General features: G+C 43.6%; 1 protein-coding gene across 5 annotated transcripts in view; it reads right to left on the bottom strand.

Moving 5' to 3' along the window:
* FGGY (FGGY carbohydrate kinase domain containing) overlaps positions 1–23,310 on the bottom strand; it is a 430,315-nt gene that overhangs the window by 201,290 nt on the left and 205,715 nt on the right. For all 5 annotated transcript variants that reach the window (XM_060089872.1, XM_060089875.1, XM_060089874.1 and 2 more), the window contains one exon: positions 9,540–9,668. In XM_060089872.1, the coding sequence (XP_059945855.1) occupies positions 9,540–9,668 (129 nt within the window). The remainder of the gene's footprint in view (positions 1–9,539; positions 9,669–23,310) is intronic.

Genomic DNA, 23,310 nt, shown 5'->3' with positions numbered 1-23,310 from the left:
CTCTGCTCTGTTTAGAAGGAAGCACTTGCTCCATTGTTTGATGAAAAGTCTTCACCAAAGTAAATGTGAAATGATGGGGAGAGACAGATCAGCATTACAGCCTTGGATCCAATCCTTCCTCATCCTGTATCCTTAAGCAAATCCCTTCACCTACTGGAGTGTCCATGTGCTCAACCATTAATGGAAGCAAAAATACCAGGATGATGGTTTGAAAGTGGCAAGTCACTACCCAGATAAGTTTAATATCAACATTCATTTCAACATTAATCAACAAAAATAATCAACAAAATTATTATCAACTTTAGTATTACTGATCTCTCCACCACAGTCAAAAAATAGCCAGCCTTGTCTAATAAGCCTGGTCTTATTCCCCATGACTGGGAGAGCCCCAAACATGTGTGCTGTTTGAAGTATATTTGATTAAGTCCCTTCCCCAATCTGGGCCTCAACTCTCTCATCCATAAAATGGATCTAGAAACATACCTACCTGGAAGAATGTTTAATAGAAGCTCTATCTTCTGTTTTAGATATAGACATATGTCTGTGTAATTATAGGCTAAGGTAAGTAAATGCACAGACATATCTAGACATACATAAATATACTAGAAGGGCAAGCAGGAAAAAGCTCATAGGCTCTGGAGTAAAAAAAACTTGGACCTAGGATCCAACTTTATCATTTACTGAAATGTCACACTGAAACAAGTTATTAAACCTTGATATCCCTGTATATTAAATGCAGAAAACAATGGCAGCCCACAGTGTGCTTGTGAGCTGATGACACTGACTATTTAAGTGCCCAGCACAAAGCTGGGCACAGACTGAAACAAAAACGATTGTTTTGAACTTTTCAGAAGGAACTTGAAATGCCAGGTATTTTTATTGTTACCAGCTTTTGAGGGAGACCCTTAATACAGACTGTGACCACAAAATGGAAGAGACTTACTCATGAGTGGCTTAGAACAACTAGTTTACCTATCTGAGAGCCAGACAGGAGCCTGACTGCAGCCATTAAATGGGATATAATGTGTAGAATGGAATAACGTATACGCACATACAGGGATGTATATACACATACATGCAATGCATATACAGCTGCACATATACATAAGCACAGGTGTGAATACACCCACTTCTTGCCTGTTCTTATTTTCCACGACGGATAGAGTTCCAGATACCCAAAACCATTCCCTTTTCCTAATTTGGAGATGGTGTGGCACAACAGGGGCAGGGCCCCTGACCAATAAATTAGGAGGCTCAGTTTCTAAATTCAACTCTGACGGTAATTTGCTGGGGTAACCTTGGATGACTCACTGTTTTTCTGGGCTTCAGTTTTCTCATCTGCATATTGAAGAATTTGATACAGAAAGTCTTTGAGCAACCTTTTAGTTCTTAAGCCTACGATCACTCATTATCCAAACAGGAGCCTGTATATAAAATAAAGTGAACCATTTCAGGGTAGGCTCATAGCGGCATATCCTGGGTTGTGTGGCACGGATTTAGAGAGGGGTAGGACAGCAGGAGGGGGCTGTAGCCCCGCAGGCCTGCATTTCTCCCTGATTTCTGACCACAGAAAAGACTGGTATCCCAGCTAAGGCTCATCCCTCACAGTCCAGAGAAGCACAGTGTTCCAGGAAAGCCCTGGGGTCTGGGGACAGGAAACCCAAAGCCATCCTTCCCCCCCATCCCCTCTGCCCCTCACCAAGGCTCATGCAACTGCTCTGGTCTCAGGCAGCAGTGGTTCTCATTAAACCAAACCTCAGCCTAACACAGTAACCTTAAAATCACACCAACAAACTCCTCCTCCCCCTTTCTGATTCACATCCAGGAACTCCCGGAGTCATCCTCGCCCTATCTGCTTGGACACTGACACCGCTTTTCTCCTTCCAGATTCCCCGGCAAGACTTTATCTGCTCCTCTAATCCCCCTCCTTACAGACCGTCTGCCTCTTTGATTCCAAGCTTCTCTTTCTTGTTGGACACACTCCCTCCTGCCCCCAGTTTCCGTTCCGAACCTGGGCCTGGCTCCTTCTCAGCACAGTTGTGGTTTGGTCTGCTTTGTCTACCTGAGAGTTGCACATCGCTTCTGCTTCTGACCTGTGTGCCCAGTGCCAACCTGTCCCGCAAACCGTCTCCTCTGGGCACCAGCTGACAACTTCCATCCTATAATTGGTTTCCCAGCCCCGCCCCAGCCACTCAGACTCAGGATCCTTCGCGGGTAGGCCGTAGGTATCTATATATTTTTTAAAGGCTCCTCTACCTGGATTTAGCAACCCTTGTTTTGGATATTTCAAAATCCTCCCACTTTTATTATCTTAATTAACTCACTGATTCACAGGGGACTGACTCTGTGGGTCCCATGCTGAATGATGGGCAGAGTGAACATGATTTGGTGGGAAAAATGAAATAGGTGAAAGTGTAGCAGAAACACAGAGGAGGGAATGAATCCTGGTTTCTAAGAGCAGGGTTCAGTTGGGAGACATCTCCACTGTATAAGTAACATTTAGCCTGACAGCTGGCACATGAGTAGGACTGTCTAGGTGGGGAGCAGGGCTCAGCCCAAACAGAGCAAACAGCATGACCAAAGGCAAGGAGGAGGCAAGTATATATGATGTGCTGAAAGCTGGACAAGTGGTCTCGTGTTAGACTCTGGGTAAGACGGAACGGGCAGGAACCATCTTATACTCCTTAGTCTGAAGTCTTCACTCTACTGGCTTATCTCACGACTGCTTTCACTGAAGAGTTAATTTCACAAAGTCTATTTCGACAAAGTACTAATATATCAGTAAGACGCTGATTTGGGGCTGTGTTTTGGCTTCTACGGAAATAAACTGAATTGATGAAGGGAAATACTATCACTGGAAAGGTTTCGGTTTAGAGTAGGACTTCTCATTCCCAGCACTTCGAGGCAGGATACCTCTCTGCTGCGGGGCTGCCCTGAGCACTGCAGGACGTTTAGCAGTGTTCCTCGCCTCTGCCCACCACGTGCCATACCAGTTCCCCTTTCCAAATGACAATCACAGAAATGTCTCCAGATAGCGTCAAATGTCCTGTGGATGGGGAGTTAAAATCACCCCTGGTTGAGAACCACTGGTACAAAGAAAAAGAACACGAGCTCTGAAGTCAGACTCAGGTTCAAATCTTGCCACGATACTAGCTATGCGATGGTGGAAATGTCACTCTTTCTGCCTTCAGCTTCCTCACGTACAGAATGGGACATAACCTCTGCCTTGTAGGATCATCATGAGAAGCAAGAGATAAAGTATATGAAGTGTCCAGCAGGGTACTTGGCACATGAAAGGTAGTACCAATAAGGGTAGTGATTCTTGTTTTATTAGTGATATTATTGTTGTTATTATTATTATTATTATTATTAGGAATAAAGCCTAACTGAAGTTGGAAAGTTACAACAAGTAAATGAATTCCATTTTACCAAGAAGCAATAATAGGGCAGGAAATGTTGCAGTTACATTACAGACATCACTACCTCTAGGAATCCTTTCATAATTCTTCAAGTCTCAATTCTGGGCCCATTCCATATTTTTCCAAAGCCTTATATACTTGGAACATGTAATTGCATTGTTTACTTAATGTTTGTTTTCTCTACTAGACTACAAGTTCCCACAAGTCCAGTTCTCTCTCATATTCACCTTATACTCTCATCAACTAGTAAAGTGGGTCATCAATAAATATTTATTGAAAGACTTTCTTTTTTTAATACTTGTTACTCGCTCAAATGCTACTTTAAGTGTCAAATTCAAGAGGAGACTGGAGCACACTGTAACAGATACACATTCCATAAGGCATAGTGATTAGAGGTGTGAGCTCTGGAATCAGATAGTGTGGGTTTGAATCATGCATTTACCACATACCAATAGTGTGACTTTGGGTAAGTTAGGTAGTCTTTGTGAGCCTCATTGTTTCATTTAATGAATGGAACAAAATAATAGTATGTATAAACCTGCTTTGAGAATCAGTGTTGCTTCTAGAGCACTGACAATGGTGAGATGAAAAGTTGGCAAGGTTTATTGCTCACTGGAATGAACTATGTGTTGCTCTAAGAGGGCATGAACCAGAGGCTCCTTTTGCAAGACGGGCTAAACCGATTTTTCTGCTATAAGAAAGAAAGGAAGGAAGAGGAGAGAGGAGGGGAAGGGAGGGGAGGGAGACATTCAAAATCCTCAATTTGGTTTGATTCTGAATCTCAGATGAGCAATTTAAGCCATATCAACATCTGGCCTAGTGAGCAATTTATGGCAAATCAACATCTGGCAAAGAACCCAGTATCTGGAATCAGAGTGATGTTAAACCTAGGCACAACGTTTGCTCTTGGCCAACCCCTGCTAACATGATGGGAGCACAAAGGACACGAGTTTCCAGACCTCCAGGACTGGATCAGGGAGCGCTCAGAACAACTCCTTTGCTTCATGGAGAAATGAGCCAGGTACACCTAATGTACAGGGCAGCCGCCTCTGTAACGAGAGGTTACTCTACTTCTCAGTTGAATATACATCCCTCACGCAGGGGATGCCATTCATTCACTCATTCACTAAATATGCACGTGTTAAACGGTCCTCCACACGCAAAACACTGTGCTGGTTGCTGGGATATAAGAATGAAATGGCATGGGGCTCACTCTCAAAGAGTTCACAAACTTGTAAATGAGACAAAGTTGCGCACATAAACCTGGTGACATGTAGTGTAAAGGAGGCAAGTCCCAGGCATCATGGGACCGAGAGGAAGGAGGGCTTAAGTCAGCTTGGGGGAGTCAGGGAAGGCTCTGGGAGGAGACAGCCCGGCTTCAGGATGTGATGGAGAATCAGAAGCTGGTCTGATAAAGAACAACAACTAGGGGAGAGGGCCTGAGACAGAAATGAGGCTGTTACTGCCGTTCAGGACAGCTGGGCTGCCGGAGCCAAGAACAGACCTGGAACAAAGTTACCACTATTTTTACAAGCTAGGAAGAGAGCAGCAGCCGGCGCCCTGGAGAGAACCACCCCCACAAAGGGCAAACACAGCTCCTCCCATCTTTTGGTTGTCCGCTGCAGAACTTACTAACCAGCACCTTAAGTACAAAATGTTCTCTTATCTTTGATATTTATTCCCACCAAGTGCTTCCTCCTCTTTTTCCAGAACTGGAAAAATCATGAGTTGAGTTCCACTTGCTTCTTTGATCTTTATCCTCCTGTCTCAGGCTTCCCTGGAGACTGAGAGTCCAGGAGTCTTTCTCCAAAGCAGAATGCCGACCCCTCCTACCAGTCAGAATGTGGGGTCCAAGGTAGGTCACACCAGGTCAGCACTTGAAGGGGCTGTGATTGTCAGGGGCTTGTCTGTGCGAGGCCTGGATGGCATCCAATTCCAAAGCCAGATTCTTTTTTTTGCGGTACACGGGCCTCTCACTGTTGCGGCCTCTCCCGTTGCGGAGCACAGGCTCTGGACGCGCAGGCTCAGTGGCCATGGCTCACGGGCCTAGCCGCTCCGCGGCATGTGGGATCCTCCCGGACTGGGGCACGAACCCGTGTCCCCTGCATCGGCAGGCGGACTCTCAACCACTGTGCCACCAGGGAAGCCCCAAAGCCAGATTCTTAACCTGACACTTGACAATCTCTTAGCATGGAGTTCATCTAACCAGATCATGAGGTTGTTTCTGACCACAATCTGTATAGAATCTTAAAGCAGTGAGTCCTGTGTTCTGTAAAAGAGTATTGGGGAAGGAAATTTAGGGCAGATTCATGGAAGGAAGATAAAGTCCAGAAGCCTGGGGTTCTTCTCCGACTGCCTAGGGAAGACAGTTCTCCTGGATAGTGACTCAGGGAACTTCCATTTATAAAGCTCCTACTTTGTGCCAGGCATTGCCACTCCAGAGTGAGAAAAATTAAAGAAAGATACCTCATTACTGCGTGCCTACTATGTGCCAGATGCTACACCAGCTACTTTACCTGTTTATATCATAACACATCTGTGAGGAGGGCATCACTGTCTCGTATGGCAGAAGGGGAAATTCAGAAGTGTGAAGAGGTATGATATTTGGCCCAAGGTACACAGGTAGAGTAAGAATTTAAATCCAGATCTTCAGATTCCATGTTCAGAGCCCTTATTAGAGCATCATGATATGTCTCAGGGGTTAGTTGTCTCAAACCAATACTATTAAGTTACAAACATGCAGGCCAGGAGAGAATGAGAATTTTCTCTCCAAAAGGTGTGGGGCTTTGGCTGCTCGGTTCACTGCTATAATCTCCAGTGCCTAGACAAGTAACCACCATGTTTATACACATTCAGTAGCTATCTTTAGTAACTGCACGGCTGGATAGGCGGATGACCTTTTCAAGATTTTCAGGACTCTCTTCTCTTCTACATTCTGAAAGGGGCATAGGTGGCACGGGAAACAAGAGGGAATATTTGCTCCCAGGCCTCCTCTTTTTCCCAGACATCCTAACCCTAAACTGGCTGTAAGGTGAAGGGGAGAGACAGAGGTATAAGAAGGATAAAACTTGGTCAAAGTTGCTAAGTAGGTCTTTACTGTCCCACAGCAGCTGAGAATCGCCTGCCTGGGCCCTCCCCAGCCACTGCTGGCCCCTAGGCTCAGCCCTTTAAGAAGCCAAGGTCCTAGGCTATCTTTCCACTTAAAGAACTTACTTTTGGAAAACACAAGGGAAACTCACTAATGTAAGTGCATTTGTGTTTTGTTTTGTTTTTATTTATTTATTTATCTATTTTTGGCTGCATTGGTCTTCGTTGCTGTGTGCGGGCTTTCTCTAGTTGCGGCGAGCGGGGGCTACTCTTTGTTGCAGTGCACGGGCTTCTCATTGTGGTGGCTTCTCTTGTTGCTGAGCACAGGCTCTAGGTGCGTGGGCTTCAGTAGTTGTGGCACACGGGCTAAGTAGTTGTGGCTCGCGGGCTCTAGAGCGCAGGCTCAGTAGTTGTGGTGCATGGGCTTTGTTGCTCTGAGGCATGTGGGATCTTCCCGGACGAGGGATCGAACCCGTGTCCCCTGCATTGGCAGGTGGACTCCTAAGCACTGCGCCACCAGGGAAGTCCCATGCATTTGTGTTTGAAAGGGAAAAAAAAAAATCTCAGCCAAAGCTTCTAAGGGTAAAAATTTCTGCCACTGATCATCTCTGATTTAGGAAAAGAGGGGGGTTGTTTCATGGCCTGGATTCCTTTCAGTACAGTTCAACTTACATCTCTGAGTGTCTTCAAGTACCAGGTACCTGTAAGGACACAGTCTCCCCTCCTAGAGGGTGCAGCGAGTCCTGGGCAGAAGTGAGAAGGTGTGTTTCGGTTTGTTCCTTAGGGAGGTCTGGGAAACTGACAAGGGAACCAGAGTCCTGAAAGTTCCCAAGGTGCAGCCTGCTTACTTTCAGCATGTGGTGGTCCAAGCCTAGTGCCTGTCCTCTGGGTGCGGGTAGATGACGGAGACTGCTGGCCCAGGGATAAGTGGAAGAGCGTGATGGAGGAAGCTTCCCGGGCCTCAGGCAGATTATGGGAGGTCAGGATTACCAGGAGACAGGAACACTCCGTTTCTGTCTAGACCACAAATTCTCTTTGTACCTGTTCTTAAAAACCAAAATCATGACATTCCAATCAAAAGCAGACACTGCCCACACTGAAAAGAGAAAGAAACACCCTTGCCTATAAGCAGTATTTTCCAACCCACACGCATTACTGGCTGGTTACTACTTCTCAGGCACCGTGTTAGATCCTGAACACATAAAGATGAATAAGACAGACATGTTTGTAAATGGATGAGAGCTATCCTGCTCTGAAAATCCAGAGACCGTGCAGAAGAACTAGCCACTGCTTAATAATCTGATGTATAAGGAAACAGATTAACTTTCACTCTACAGGGTAGGGCTATTTTATCTTATTCTTGCCTTAATGTGACGTTATTCATTTAATAAATTTATCAAGCACCTATAAGAACCAGACACAGCTCAGCACAGGTTACACAAGATGAGTAATATAATGCCCTTGTCTTCAAGGAACTTACAGTCTGGTGGAAAAGACAAGCAGATAAAAGAGCAATTACAACACAATCATTTCTTCCATAGGGGCAGGTAAAAGTGCTGAAAGGAGGAGAGCTTAGAGAGTTTCAACATAAATGGAAGTGTCTTCCATGGAAAGCGACACAGAGGAGAAAGCATCTAAGATGGGTCTTCAACTTAGAGTAGAAGTTAGCAAGTGGGCAAAGTGGAGGACCAGTCATCCTAGGCAGAGAAACACATGTGCAAAGACATGGAGGTGAATATGCATGGACAGAGCTCTGGGAGTGCAGCTCGATGAAAGCATTTGAATAGATAACTCTTGTCTGTAATATGAAGTAGGGACTAAAATATCTGTCAAAGTGTTTTGGACTGTAACCCATAGTAAGAAATTCACTTTCATCATGGCCCAGTATGCACACGCACAGACACATAAAATGGAAGTGGAAACATAAGTTCCACAAAAAACGTGCTTACCCTTACTGTGCTAGACACACTCTGAGATTTTCTACTCTGGTCGGTCCATTCTATTCTGAAAATCCAATGGTCATGATGTACTAAATTGATCTCATGAAGTTCGAACCATAATTTAAAAAGAAACACTCTTAGAAAGAAAGGCTAGGAAAAGAAGATTTGGCTATAGTTGAAGTGAAAAATATTGAGAATCTGAACAATGCCTCCCTCCCTGCCAAAAAACTGCAATAAGGATAAAGAAGAGGATAGAGTTATCACACTTTACTGTAAACCTTGCCTCACTGTCTGCCTTCCATTCGGGGATGAGATTTTGTTTGTTTTTTTTAAATTAACTTCACTGTCCCCCAGCACCATGCCTGGGACATACTAAGTGTTCAATGGGTCTTTGATGAATGAATAAATGAGTACAAGAATGCCAGGTTGGAGACTTATTTAGAAGATGAAATCAGGGATATACCCAAGTAATTGGACAAAGCATATAAGCCAAGTATATTATGAAAATAAAATTAGAATTGTAAGGGTTTTGGAGTATCTGTAGAAAAAAGCAGTATAGGGGCTTCCCTGGTGGCACAGTGGTTGAGAGTCCGCCTGCTGATGCAGGGGACACGGGTTCGTGCCCCGGTCCGGGAAGATCCCACATGCCGCAGAGCGGCTGGGCCCAGAGCCATGGCCGCTGAGCCTGCGCGTCTGGAGCCTGTGCTCCGCAACGGGAGAGGCCACAACAGTGAGAGGCCCATGTACAGCCAAAAAAAAAAAAGCAGTACAGGTAAGTACACCATCATCATCCATGCTAGTTGGAAGTTAATGTATCTTTATCAAATTTTCGGTAAAGGAAAGAACTGCCCAGATATTTATCCACATCATTTTTTCTATTATTTTATGGAGAAATTAATAAAATTATAAATGAATCCTATAATTGATGAAAAGTTTTATAATTCTACCCACATGCCTAACTGTTAAAGGTTTTTCTTTACTGTATCTTGAATCACCAGCTCTCAGTCTTTGCTTTAAAAACAGAAAAGGAGTGTCTTTGATTCTGAGGAGAGTTTGAACACAGTGTTGGTAGTGACATGGAGTAAGAGATTACCTAGTCCTCCTGCATGGGCATCAATTAGTGAAGCTGCCACTGCAATTCCAGCAGGAAGGCCAAGGTCCTTTGCTGCCTCTGGTGTGAGCCCATTTCCAAGAGAAGTTCCAGGAGGCAGCACTTGGTTTCCTGGGTAGACAGGAGAAAAAATAAACACCTGTCAGTTTCAAAAACACGAAAGCAAACAGAGGGTTTTCTTAAGAGAACCTCTCTGCCCCCTCCCCTCTCCTCTGCCTTTTCTCAGCTTCATGAAGATGGAAACCATGCAGCTGCCAAGAGTCCCTATACTCATTTGGTGACTTAGGTATATGTCCTTGGTTCCCATAGGTCATGCTCTGGGGTGCTTTACAAAGTCAAGAGCTCTATGGCATCTTTCATATCAGAGAAAGATTCCATTCATGAGAAATTCCAGAAGATACAAATACGGTGGCCTCTTGGAGCCTAGGTTGAAACGGTCAAACTGTTCCAAATGAGCTTCCTAACACAGCAGCCCTACCAGCATACCTTACACACACACACACACACACACACACACACACACACACACACACACGCAAACACATTCACACATCCATACACACTCCCTGATTAACGTATATTCCTAAAGAAGTTGAGAAAATTTACTTATGTAGTTGCTTCCTATCAGAAGATAAGGGAGGGAATTATTTTGTTTCAACAAAGAATTTCTTAGAAGTTTTTCTCAGCTGGAAAGGAGAGCCTAGTCTAAACTTTGCCAACTTTACAAGGCTGCTACTTGCACAAGCACAGAATACAATTTGAATGGTGTTATTTGGAGTTGTGCAATGCAGTGACCCTGATATTTTGGGTGACCTTGAATTCCTGCAGTCAGTCAGGCCTTCAGTTAAGAATTTATTGATTGTCTTGTGCTGTGTGGGCGCTGTGTCACTGTAAGAGGCTCTCCTTGTCCCCAGCCTAGTTAGGGAGATGAGATGAGGACACAGAGAACCATGTAAGTCAGAAGAGAATGAAGGGATCCATCTGCTCCCAGGTGTTCAGCAGGGGCTGAGTCACGCCCTCCACCCACCCCAGCCAAGGAATTTATCATAAGTATTTCTGCACTGCAAGAAGGGTGAGGCTGGACCTCTATATATGCTAAGATCCCTCTGAGCTCCAAGGGTCCAAGATTCTGAATGTGTGCCATTTGGTCAGTGCTAAGATTCCTACCGCTTGTTAATTGTTCCATGGAGTTCCAGGGATGTGCAGAGGTGCTGCAGGACTTCTGCGGGTGGAGGTGAGGGGTGGGGGGTTAGTAAGGGAGGCAGAGGGCGAATGGCTCACGACCTCCCGTAACTGAAAACAAAGATCCTCCACAACACCATTTTTATCCATTTATCAAATTCTATCCAATTTGGAAAAAGTTTAGCTAAGAAAGAGCAGCAGAATAAGACTGAACCCGCTGCATGGCTTCTTAGAGTGCCACTGTCCAACATGGGAGTCACTAGGCACATGTGGATTGAACATTTGAAATGTGGCCGGAGTAACCAAGGTGCTAAATTAATTTCATTTGAATTCATTTCCATTTCAATTTCAAAACTGATAGTTCAGTTACTGAAAAACTTTTAAGTACATTTGGAACAACTTGGGTGTGCAAATCTACCTTTTCAACGTTAATTTAAGAAATCTAAATCAGGTATTTACAGTGAAAATTGAGAGTCTGAATTGAGAGGTACTACACATCAGATGTCAAAGATTTCACATGAGATAATGAATGTAAAATATCTCATTAATAGTTTTTAGATCAATTATATATATATATATATATACACATATATATTGAAATGATATTTTGGATATATTAGGTTAAATGAGATATATTAAAATTAATTTCACTTATGTCTTTTTACTTTAATGTGGCTACTGGAAAATTTTAAATTACATATTGGCTTCTATTATATTTCTATTGGACAGCACTGGACTGGAGGATAAGGTCCAGATGCTCAAATGATGAGGTGGAGAGCACAGAGAGCCTCTAGTCTGTCTGCTTTGCATGCACAACCAGCAGAAACCTGGAGGAGAGAAGCACCCTTAGCTGTGGACAGTCTGGCTCTGGACACTGTCTCAATCATGTCACTATGTCTACAAGCTAGCACATACAAGGCAGCATTCCCATTCACTGAGCACTTCTATGCTGGGGACCATGCTAAGGACATGTCATGCATTGTCTCACTTTATTGTCACAATAACCCTATGGGAACATACCCTACGTGGGTACTATTCTAATCTGTCCCCATTGCACAGATGGATGGGGAAAGTCACTTAAAGTGTTGGAGCACAGGGCATGGATTCCACTCTGATGGATGCCAAACCTGTGCTCTTATTCTTTACATTTACATTCTGGCGCAGCTTCTAAGTGAATGAAGGAATCAAGAGATGTATTTGTAGAACAAACATTATGTATGTTCAAAAAGTGGCACCATTTAGAAATCCTGCCCACTACATTCAGATTTTTTTCTTTTTAAGGGTGAATTTTCACAGGAAGGTCAAAATGGGAACTTCTATTCCACCTTCATCCCCAGTCCTCAGAAACACAAAGGCTGTCATTTTCACTGAAAAAAAAAGGTTCAGAAGAGAAAAAGGATTAGCAGGGTGGGGTACACTTCCAAGCCTTTTGGACAGTCAGTCACCTAGAAAGAAGCCTTGGCTGGTGAGGTGCAGAGAGAGGCCTGGGCTTGCAGCCATAAGATCTGGGTTCAAACTACATGCTGGAGGAGCACAGGTAGATTTCCCAACAGAGGCAGCATCTTGAGCAAAGGCCAAGAAAGAAGGGAGACGGCCAACCGGGCTGACTGACCTGGCACATAAACTGGGGTGGGGCCCAGCAGGGGATGGAGGAGGCCTATAACGTTGGAGAGAAAAGTAGGGAAATCCAGACTAAGGTGTTTGAATTTATCACAAAGATCACTGTAAGCTTCTGAAAGAGCATTAAGCCAGGGAGTGAGGTGACTGGATTTGCATCTTTTTTTTTTTCTTTTTTTGAAGTAGAGTTGGTTTACAGTATCGTGTTCGTTTCAGGTGTACAGCAAAGTTATTTGGTGATACATATATGTATATATCTAGATTCTTTTTTTCCACTCTTTTCCATTATCGTTTATTACAAGATATTGAATATACTACCCAGACTCACAGACATGGATTTGCATCTTTTTAAAGGTCTCTCTGGCAGCACTGTAGCAGAGGACAGAACGGGGTAAGGAAAAGCAGTGGTGAAGCTATCTCAGCAACCAGAGAAAAGAGAAGGGCATTCGTTAACGTTGTCGGCAAGTGAGATGCAGAAACAGAGGCAGATAGGAGAGATTTTGTGGAGCAGGAAATGGCAGGTCAGATGGACCTAGAGTCTGTCATACAGAGTGAAGTAAGTCAGAAAGAGAAAAACAAATACCGTATGCTAACACATATATATGGTATCTAAAAAAAAGAAAAAAATATGGTTCTAAAGAACACAGGGGCAGGACAGGAATGAAGACTCAGACATAGAGAATGGACTTGAGGACACGGGGAGGGGGAAGGGTAAGCTTGGATGAAGTGAGAGAATGGCATGGACATATATACACTACCAAACGTAAAACAGATAGCTAGTGGGAAGCAGCCACATAGCACAGGAGATCAGCTCGGTGCTTTGTGACCACCTAGAGGGGTGGGATAGGGAGGGTGGAAGGGAGACGCAAGAGGGAGGGGATATGGGGATATATGTATATGTATAGTTGATTCACTTTGTTATATGGCAGAAACTAACACAACAATGTAAAGCAATTATACTCCAGTAAAGATGTTTAAAAAAAAAAAAAAGAAAAAGAAATGGCAGGTCGTGGTGGTTGCTTGGATATGGGGAGTATGGTAGATAGGGAGCCATCACCAATCCCCATTAAGGATGGACCTGCTGCCCGGTGGGCAGTCAGGTCAGCTGCCAGCTGTCAGCAGACAGGTGCCAGCTCCTCGAGATCATCTTGATGAGGTGATGCCTTTCCCAGGGTGGCCACACCTAGAGACTTAGCAGAGTGGGATCAGAGGGCTCTGATGGGCACCACTCACTCCAGAATACTCTGCCAGGTCGGCCAAGGTCTCATGGGACTTCATCACATTTGAATTCTCCCTCCGCCCAATCCTACTCCAGCCCCCTTCCTTTCACAGGTGGCAACCCCTAATGACCATCTTATACCCCCAAATCTGTCTCAGCATCTGCTTCCAAAGAACCCGACCTAGGGCAGTAAGCCAGGCTTTCTCCTCAATCAAGTCGTCTAGGAACAAAAATAAATATGCACAAAGATTAACACCCTCTTTTGAACTGGAACCACAGCATTCAGGAACCATCTATCTTGACCCCAAGCAGGAAGAAGCTTTGTTTAGCTAGAGCCCAAAGGGAAACAGCTTGGCGTAAGAGAGGATGATAGAAACAGGCGGGAATCTCTGAGAATTCATCCCAGGAAATCACACTTTATCAGCCAGAAGTGCACTGGGGACCAGAAGAGCTGTCAGAAGCAGGCTTTAGTGTGTCTTGACAACTTTTCCGGAAATAATCCTCCTTTCGCTCTTCTTTCACCATAAAATTAAATTAATCACAGTAGCAGTTTTCCCAGACTTAATGAGAACTTCACAGCCTCAGCATTTCCAGTCTCTTCCCTTCTTCATTCAACCATTTGTTCACGCATTTTAGCAAACATTTCAAGAACAGTGGTAATGAGGATGGCCCCAGATAGTTTCGATTACCCTGTGCCCAGATCTAGGTGCTGGCGAATGACTGAAAGAGGAGCTTCTGACCTCAGAAGGCTCACACAGTGGTCTGTGTAAACCAAGGCTCTCCAGACCGTAGATGAAACGCTCTCAAAGGGGAATGTGCATGGTGATCCCAGAGCACCGAGGAGGGACGGTGAGGGTGGCCCGGGGGAGAGCAGGAAATCAAGATGAAGGTGACATTTGAGCCTGGTCTGGAAAGACAGGTGGCAGATTGCTGGTTTCAGTGCTCGGGGAGATGGATGCCATTAGAGTGAAAAGCGCGTTCACCACAGGGAGCCCCAAGGGACACAGAGTGTTTGAGGCGTTCATATGTTTGCAGAAAGGGCACCAGGGAGGAGAGGAGACCTGTGGCCTCCTGGACAAGAGAGGCAGCAGGGGACCTCAGGCGGGGCCAACTAAGGCCATGTAGCCTGATGACCAACAGCTTTGAGCTCTTTGTTTATCATTTAAGAAGATAAGCCTGCAGCAAGAAAGGTGAGAAAAGGAAATCATTTTTATTTTTAAAACAACAGAGCCAACTGAAAAATGCAGGCTGCGAAACATTATGTAGAGATGACTTCCCTTTTTTAAAGATTTTTTGACGTGGACCATTTTTTTAAAGTCTTTATTGAATTTGTTACAATATTGCTTCTGTTTTATGTTTTGGTTTTTTGGCCCAGAGGCATGTGGGGTCTTAGCTCTCTGACCACGGATCGAACCTGCACCCCCCAACCCCCACCCCGCACTGGAAGGCGAAGTCTTAACCACTGGACCACCAGGGAAGTCCCGGAGATGACTTCTTTTTAAGAACAACAACAAAGATGCAGATGGACTTATTTGTAAAAACACAGTCCCAGGGAAAAAATACAGAGAACAGGTTTTCTCTGGATAGTGAAATTATGATTTTTTTTTTTCTTGCTACTAACCTACACTTTCTTTTTTTTTTTTTAAATAAATTTATTTATTTATTTATTTTAGGCTGTGTTGGGTCTTCACTGCTACGCACGGGCTTTCTCTAGTTGCGGTGAGTGGGGGCTACTCTTCGTCGCAGTGCGCAGGCTTCTCATTGTCGTGGCTTCTCGTTGCAGAACACGGGCTCTAGGCGCGCAGGCTTCAGTAGTTGTGGCACATGGGCTCAACAGTTATGGCTCTCAGGCTCTAGAGCGCAGGCTCAGTAGTTGTGGTGCACAGGCTTAGTTGCTCTGCGGCATGTGGGATCTTCCCGGACCAGGGCTCAAACCCGTGTCCCCTGCATTGGCAGGTGGATTCCTACCCACTGTGCCACCAGGGAAGTCCCCAACCTATACTTTCTAATTGTTCTACCTTGAACATGTGTTTCTTGTGTAATATTTTTGAAGGTGTTTTCCCCCTTAAATCTGTGCAGGGTGAATAAATTAGGGCACATGTATTCAGCAGAATCCTTCATAGCCATTAAAATGAATGAGGAAGAATTAAGGTACGGATTTGGAAGGGAGTCCAAGATAAATTAACTGAAAATGGCAAGATGCAGAGTAGCATTCCGAGTATGATCCCATTTGTGAATTTTGTTAGAGGACACAGAAATGTAAACACATACGTTTTCAGAAAAGTCCTACAAAAATACGCAGAATATTGTTATAGCGGGGACTGGGATCCAGGGCAGGGCGCTCTTCTCTGTCATTTGTGCTTCTTCTGTACCTTGGCCTTGTATTCCTTTTGTGAAACTAGTTAGGTTAAAATAAAAGCAAAATTAAAGTAAGGAGAATACCGCAAGCCTTTGCCCAACCCTGCTCCTCAGCCTGAAGGCAGGGGAGAGGCCCAAAGCCAGTTCACTTATTTTCTTGATCTGGTTGGCTTCTGTTCCTGTGAACACACTCTCACCTTGGGGTGTAAAAAAGCAATTGCTCTGAGGGCTCTTGGGCTTTTGTCCACTGGTTCCCATTCTGATGGGCAGAGTTGGCGTGAGGGTCACGAGCTGGGGCCTACAATTAGCCGGTGGTTACAGGCGCTCTTCACAGGCGGGGGTTCTATTACACCAAATCTTCCCCTACCAGTTTTTCAATTATCTATGACTAATGAGCACTTTGGGAACAGTTTCAGACACACACATAATCCTCTTTCCTGACGTCAGCCGCAGAAATTAATGACTCTGTGGATTGCTGGGAGACAGAAAATGCATTATAATGGTCAACAGAACTGTTATCCCCTCTAGGAAGGGGGAGCTGGGGGCGGGGTGTTGTATTAACTGGAAGGTTCAGTGTTCCTTTGTATTCCTACAAACATGAGATGAAACCCAGGGGGAGAGCTGGCTCAAAGCCCGAGGAAATGTCAGAGAGAGGTTTGGGCGTGGGTGGTATGCAACCCGGTTCCTCCTTGTTTGGCCCTGGACCCCCCTGTCCCTGCTTAGTTTTGCCAAGGTCAGCAGGCCAACTGGATCAGCTGGGACAGTTCTAAGTGACATCCTGCCCTGCCTGCAGAGTGGGTCTCTGAGTCCTTTCAGATTGAATCCACTTTCAATCTGGTTTCAAGGTGGGAGAACAAAAACCAAGACTAACTTTCAAACAATAGGCTGGAGTTATTTCAAAAGAATGTGGTGGTTTCTATGAGTTTGTTATTTCACACGGGCATACTATGTGCTGGGGTCGTTTCAAAGATGTGTAAAGACCTGGTCCAATGCTGGTAGAGCTCAAAAGTTACGTGAACCACGAACCCTCAACTAAACAAAACAAGATACTATTGTGTGCTCATGGCTGCCAGTAGACTGGCTATGGAAACTTATTTTTAAAAGAACTTATAGAATCAGGGGCTTGATGCATACCTAGCACCTAAATTCCTCTGCAGAGATCTCACCTGGGCAGGTTAGCTCACGGAATTTTCTAGACCTGGAACCACAACTGATACAAGACTGACTGAAAAACATTCCAGGAATTCTTGCTCCTGAATGGGAGGTACACATACCCAGAACTATTCACTCAGTCAGAGAAAGTAACGAAAAATTCAAACCTGACATGTTCTGCCACCGGTTGAAAGACATCTTCCAAAACATTAAGTTGTTCATTTCCCTCCATTTTCCTCCTAAAAATAATCTTGTTTTAACTAGGAATTATATTCTATTTTAAATTACTGAGTAAATAATTTTCTGATGATATCCTTAGCATTCATCATTCATTAAAGAAATGTTTACTGAATACCTACTATGTGCCAGGCACTGTTATCGTGTTGACAATGAATTAAAGAACAAGATAGATAAGGGTCTCTGCCCTCATAGGGCTTACTTTCAGTAGACACTATTCCCAGCCAATACCTCTTCTGAGTTATACTTTGTAACTATTATAATCTTGTAAGCTCTTCTGTGATTTGGACTCTCTTTTTTATATTTTTATATCCCTAGCCTTCTCTTCTGACCTGTAGTAGGTGTTCAATCAATAAACATACCATATATTTTAAATCAAATTTTAAATAACCCTTATGCTATGTTTTGTTTTTTCCCTGTGTCTATCTCTTTCCTTCTCTCCTACTAGACAGAGAATAGCTCAAAGACAATTTTATTTATCTCTACATTCATTTCCCCTCCCCCCAGCACCTAGTAGTGTCCAGAACATAAGTTCTCAGTAATATTCATTCAACTGAATTTATAGATTTCTTTTAGAAAGAAAAGAACATAAAGTACAGATCAACTAACTTAGACAAAAAGATCACACACACACACACACACACACACACACACACACACACACACCCATGATGCTGAATATCAGCAGTTGGGAGAGTCAAGAGCAGAGACTGGATTCAAGTTTAACTCTTGAATGCTGCTGAGACAAGGAACATGTTTCCTAATATAATTCCCACCAGTAGTACACTCTCATATCTCTGACTCAGGCACAATATAATGCATTAAGGCTTATGCACATGCCTAGAAAATGGCTGACCAGCAGGCCCAAGCCTCTCACTAGGTACAGTGATGCTATGGTGACAAGACACTGTGGATATCATCCTTAGTGAAATAGAAGCTCTCCAATTCTCTTTGCCTGGTCAAGTCTGATTCAAGAAGTGGATGGTGGTCAACTTCTAGGTGAAAAGCCCCAGGTCTTATCCCTAAGGAGGGACACCAGGCCAAGGGGTTTGGACTTGTTCTAACAAGCAACTGGTAACCACTATAGGTCAGTGAGCAGAGGAGTGTCTTGTATACAAGTGTCTTGTATACAATACAACTTGTATTTTAGGAAGATAAATATGCTAATAGTAATAGTGCCTATTTATCAAAACCTACGGACTCTCAGTCACTGTTCTCAGCATTGTTTAGTTGCTATCCACTGCAATGCTACCAACAAATCCATTAGGCTAGTATTAGAATCACCGTGTTACAGTAGTAGAAATAAACACAATAGAAAGGTTACATAATTTATTCAAAGTCACCTGTCTGATGAGGGGCATGGTCTGGGTTTCAGTCCAGGATTCTCAGATTCCAAAGTCTGAGATCTTTGTACTATACCACGTAGATTCAAGGGGGTAGATATTGGAGCCAGGGAGAATGATCTCAAGTGTGTGTTGATTGTCATGGATACAAAAAGAGGAAGCTTCATTTGCAAGAGGCTCCCATGGTGGGTCATGTCCAGGAACATGAAATCCCAGCATGCTGAATCATCTAGCTCCTTCCTTTCCTCTCCTAGGCAGGTTTCAAAAACAGACTTCAAATGGCCCTTAGGGACCATCAACTTCAGTGTATTCCTTTTACAGCAGAGAAAACTGAACCAAGGAGAAAGGTGGGTTCCCTGGGGTCACTCCCTGTGGTAGTAGAGTCTGGACTGAACCCTAGGGCTCCCAACTAGAGGCAGGCATCCTCCACTTCTCCGTACTCCCTGCTGTGACAGTGCCATCCTGCCCCCTCCCCCAACGGGAGCAGGAAGCTCACCTAAATCAGAGTCTAAGTCACAGGGAGAACCAGAGAGGTGGCAAGGATCCAGTGGATTCCAGAGGTGTAGGTGGCCAACTCTGAACTATACAGAGCGTAAAGTCCAGTCTTTTTAGCTTGAAATCATCCACTTTGACACCCACAGTGACCTAATTCTCTAGTTAATTGCTGATGCCCTATTTTGTCCTCACCTAGCCTAAGGCCACTTCCAAAGAGCCTTTCCTGGGTAGATCATAATTAATCAGTCTTTCCTCTACAATCCCACAGCAGGTTTCTTGGAATTACATCATTCTGTTCTACATAATGGCTTTTTTCCTTGTGCCTCCTTCTTTTATTTTAGATTCTAACCACCTTGAGGGCAGAGCTCTTTCAGTTTATCAGAGCACTCAGGAGGTCAGGTCAGGAGGTGGGCAGGCTTGGGTGGGGATCCTGGCTTTACCAATCACAGGGCTTGTGACTTGGGCAAGTGATGTCAATTGATTCAATTTCCCTGCTGCAGTTTCCTCACATTTAAAAAGGCTACAATAATGCTATTTTTCTCCCAAAGAGGTTGTGAGAATCAAACAAGATGATACATATAATGCACTTTAGGATGCTGTCTGCCACATGGCAAATGCTTGATAAATGTGAGATATCATGGTTATTATGACTCCATACTGCTGGTGTATGGGATATTGCCTGGCACATTCTGGGTGAGGTTATAAAGCTTGAGCAGAGATCCTCAATGTTAGGGCATGTAGAGTTATATGCTTTGGGGGTTATGAGAGCAAACTGCAGAAACTGTGAAAATCTGTTAAAATATTCACAGTGATGGAATTCAGTTTTCTAGCACAAAAAGTGTCTCCCCATGGTCGTGTTTCCATGGCATGTCTCCAGAGTGAAATGTTTTAAAAGCGCTGAAGGTGTTCCCTTCAGAGTTATTTTAAGGACCAAACGTTTGCTTCAAAAGGAAAAATTATGATTTTGTCAGCAAAACCCTTGACTGTTAAGATGACCAATGGTTTTAAGAAACAGACAAACAGTTCTGCCAATGGAGAGTTCCCCCACTGCTAGGGGAAGGCAAATTCAGGAAATATATGAAAATATTTTAGTTGTCATTGTGCTGAAGATATTACCAGGTTTAGAGCAGTGGTCTCGCCAGTTTTATTTTCTTTTTGCACGATCCAGTAAAATACAAAAATCACATAAAGAAAACTGGGGACTGACATAGGCTTCTCAATTTTTTATTTGGTCCCCGAGATTCATTAAAAAAAATCCTAGAATCAGGATCACTTGACACAATGTTCTATCACTGAAAAAAAAGAGAAAGGAGATGATCGCAAAATAAAGGGCATTCACTTAAATACATTTCCTTTTATGAATTTATTTTCTCATCCTATCACATACCAGTGAACACTTTGTTGGGGCCAGTGTCGGCCTCTAGTCTAGACTACTGTTTGCAAACTGCTGGTTTACAAAATGATAACAGCCTTCTAACAATGGGGGAATCAAACAGCAAGCTCTCACATGACAAAGTCAGATGGTGGGTCTGGTGTTAACCGCACAACGCCAAACATCTGGTGATTTGAAGACATCTGGGGCTTTTCTATCATGTAGACCAAACATGATTCAGGTAATTGACCAAATTTTTTGCTTCCCAACCAGATGTCTTACTTTCATATAAATGAAGCCAATCTTGTACTTTCATGTGCAAATAAGCTAGACATAAATTCACCCCTGGAGGGCAGAATTAATTGCTTATTCTCAATGAACATTAAATTACATATTATTTTTTCTTTTTTCCCCAACGATTTTACCTTTGAAAAAGGTTTTCCACCTTTGTTTTGAAAAGCATATACTTCACCTTAGGCGTGTTCTGCCTTTTAAAAATGTTTCTTCCTTATTGTTATTATTTTTTTACAGTGAGGCAGTGTGCTATAATGAAACGAGTGTGGTCTTAGAAGCCAGGATGAATTGGGTTCTAGTTCTGTGCATATCCCCACCCTCACACTTCTAAGGGTCTTGGAAAAAGTTACTTAAAGTCTCTGAATTCAGTTTCTTTGCAGATATAAATCATAAATGCATCTATAAGGGACACTGTGAAGACTTGAGATCATTCATTCCTACAATGTGTGTTGGGCATTTACTCTGTCTGTTCCTGAGACACAGTGGAGGACCACCTTGCTGTGCTAGGGGCTCTGTCAAGAGCACAGGCAGGTGCTCAGGTCGGGGTGCTATTCAAGTCCCGCTTAACATGCTGGAAGGACAAGCACACTGTCCAACAAAGGCACTGCCAAGATTCAGGGTTTTTAATGAAAGTATGAGCAACTCCAACTGAAGCTAATTCTTAAAGGGAGTATCAAATTTGTAAAAGGAAGGACCTGTCTGAAACCTTTCCTCTTCTTTTGCAGCTTTCAAGCACACACTGGAATTTGCTCTCATCATGTTTGTTTAAAGAATTCATGTGGTTATCAATGACCCTCCACCTTCTATGCCGTTGTCCTGACAACCAACCATTTACTAGACAGAATATGGAAAGCAGACTACGGTGTGTCTCTTTGGTCAGGTTTAATAGCAAAACTCAACAATACAGAGACAATATTAAAAGACCAGGGTCTTTGTGTTTTGAGATCCTTCAAAGGGAAATAAATACACAGATACAGACAGACAAATATACATATAAAGGAGGAGAGGGGAATGTATAGGGAACTCAACTGGGCAAGGAGAGGCTGCTATGAAGAACTCAGTTTAACAGCTGTTTAATAGCTGTTGTGTTTCAATAGCCAAGCTACAAAGAAATATTGCACATAAAGGCAAAAAGGGCTAAGTTTGTTGTTGTTGTTTATCCTAAGACGTTAGATTCTTTCACCACCAAAGCCCAGAAACATCTCAAATATATGAAAAAAAATGGAATGTGGCTATGGTTGTTAAACTTTTTTCTAAGGACCAGAACTTTTTTTTTTCCCCCAAAGGGCATATAAATCCGATCTGGTTCAACTAGAAAAGGAAATGCCCCAAAGTGACGATGCCCTAGCCCTGACACCTAAGAGACATCCATATTTGGGGGCTGAGGAACAGAGGTTCTAATCTAGAACTTAATCTGTGGTGAGAGGTTGCCAGTGTGGAGGCATTCTAGAGGGGAGGGGTGGTAATTTGGAGCTGTAAAACTGTAAGTCTCTAAGGCTGTACTGTAGAACAAAAGCTGAAGAGCAGAAAGTGTCCACTATTTAACCACAAAGACAATGACCTCATTCTGAGTGAAGGAAGATGCTGGCACTGCAGGACCCATGGGGAGGAGTGGAATTTGCCAGGCTGGCATTGAGCCAGATGTCAGAGTAAAATCCCTGAAGCCCTCAACCATGTTGCCATGGGAATTCAGCAGAAGTGGTGTCCAAAAATGATGCTCTAACTTAATGTCTTTTAAGTCTCCATCTAGGTCATCCAGTATGTATGTGGCAGAGGGAGAAGGCTCATGGAGATTTTGGGAAAAATGCTCAAGTGATAAGAAGATCAACCTTTGAAAATAAAACAAAATGTAATTTCTCCATTTTAAAGTCTCATTCTTTGGACACAGGACCTGGGAGACTGAACAGACCTTGCATAAAATGAAAAAGGCTGGCCCAAAGCCCAGAAGTGTCACCAGCCCTCTCATCCTTTCACAATGGCCAGAGGGACGGCTCCCAGAGGGGGAACCGAGGGCAGAGGAAGCCAGCCCAGATCTCCAACAGACTTCAGTGCCTTCAGCTAGGAGGAGAAACAGACAAACTGTGCAGGACTCTGCCTTTTGGAGAGACTTTGGGGACTGTACAGCCTCTGGAAGGTGATCAAGGGTGGACATCCATGGAGGGGGGTGTCCATGAGGCCAGTCCACCAGGCCCTGGCTTGAATAACCAGAATTGACTATTTTTTTAAACAAAAATCAAGATCACAAAGCTATTATGCACCGTGGTTTTTCTTCTGTTTACAAGGATAATACAACTTCATTGCAGACAATTCAAACAATACAGAAAGATAGGAGAAAAAAAAACCTTTCCCTTATTTTCCTCCTCCTAGAGATAACTACTACTGAAATTAATAGAGAATACCCTTCCAAAATATTAAGATACCCAAGTATTTAATTTTATGTATTGATACAAGGCATATTACAAGTATGCAATTTTATAGTCTGCC

The sequence above is a fragment of the Mesoplodon densirostris genome, chromosome 2 (genome assembly GCF_025265405.1).
Source record: "Mesoplodon densirostris isolate mMesDen1 chromosome 2, mMesDen1 primary haplotype, whole genome shotgun sequence".
Lineage (NCBI taxonomy): Eukaryota > Metazoa > Chordata > Mammalia > Artiodactyla > Ziphiidae > Mesoplodon > Mesoplodon densirostris.
Note: the sequence above shows the minus strand (reverse complement) of the source record. Positions and strands in the feature narration are given on the sequence as shown.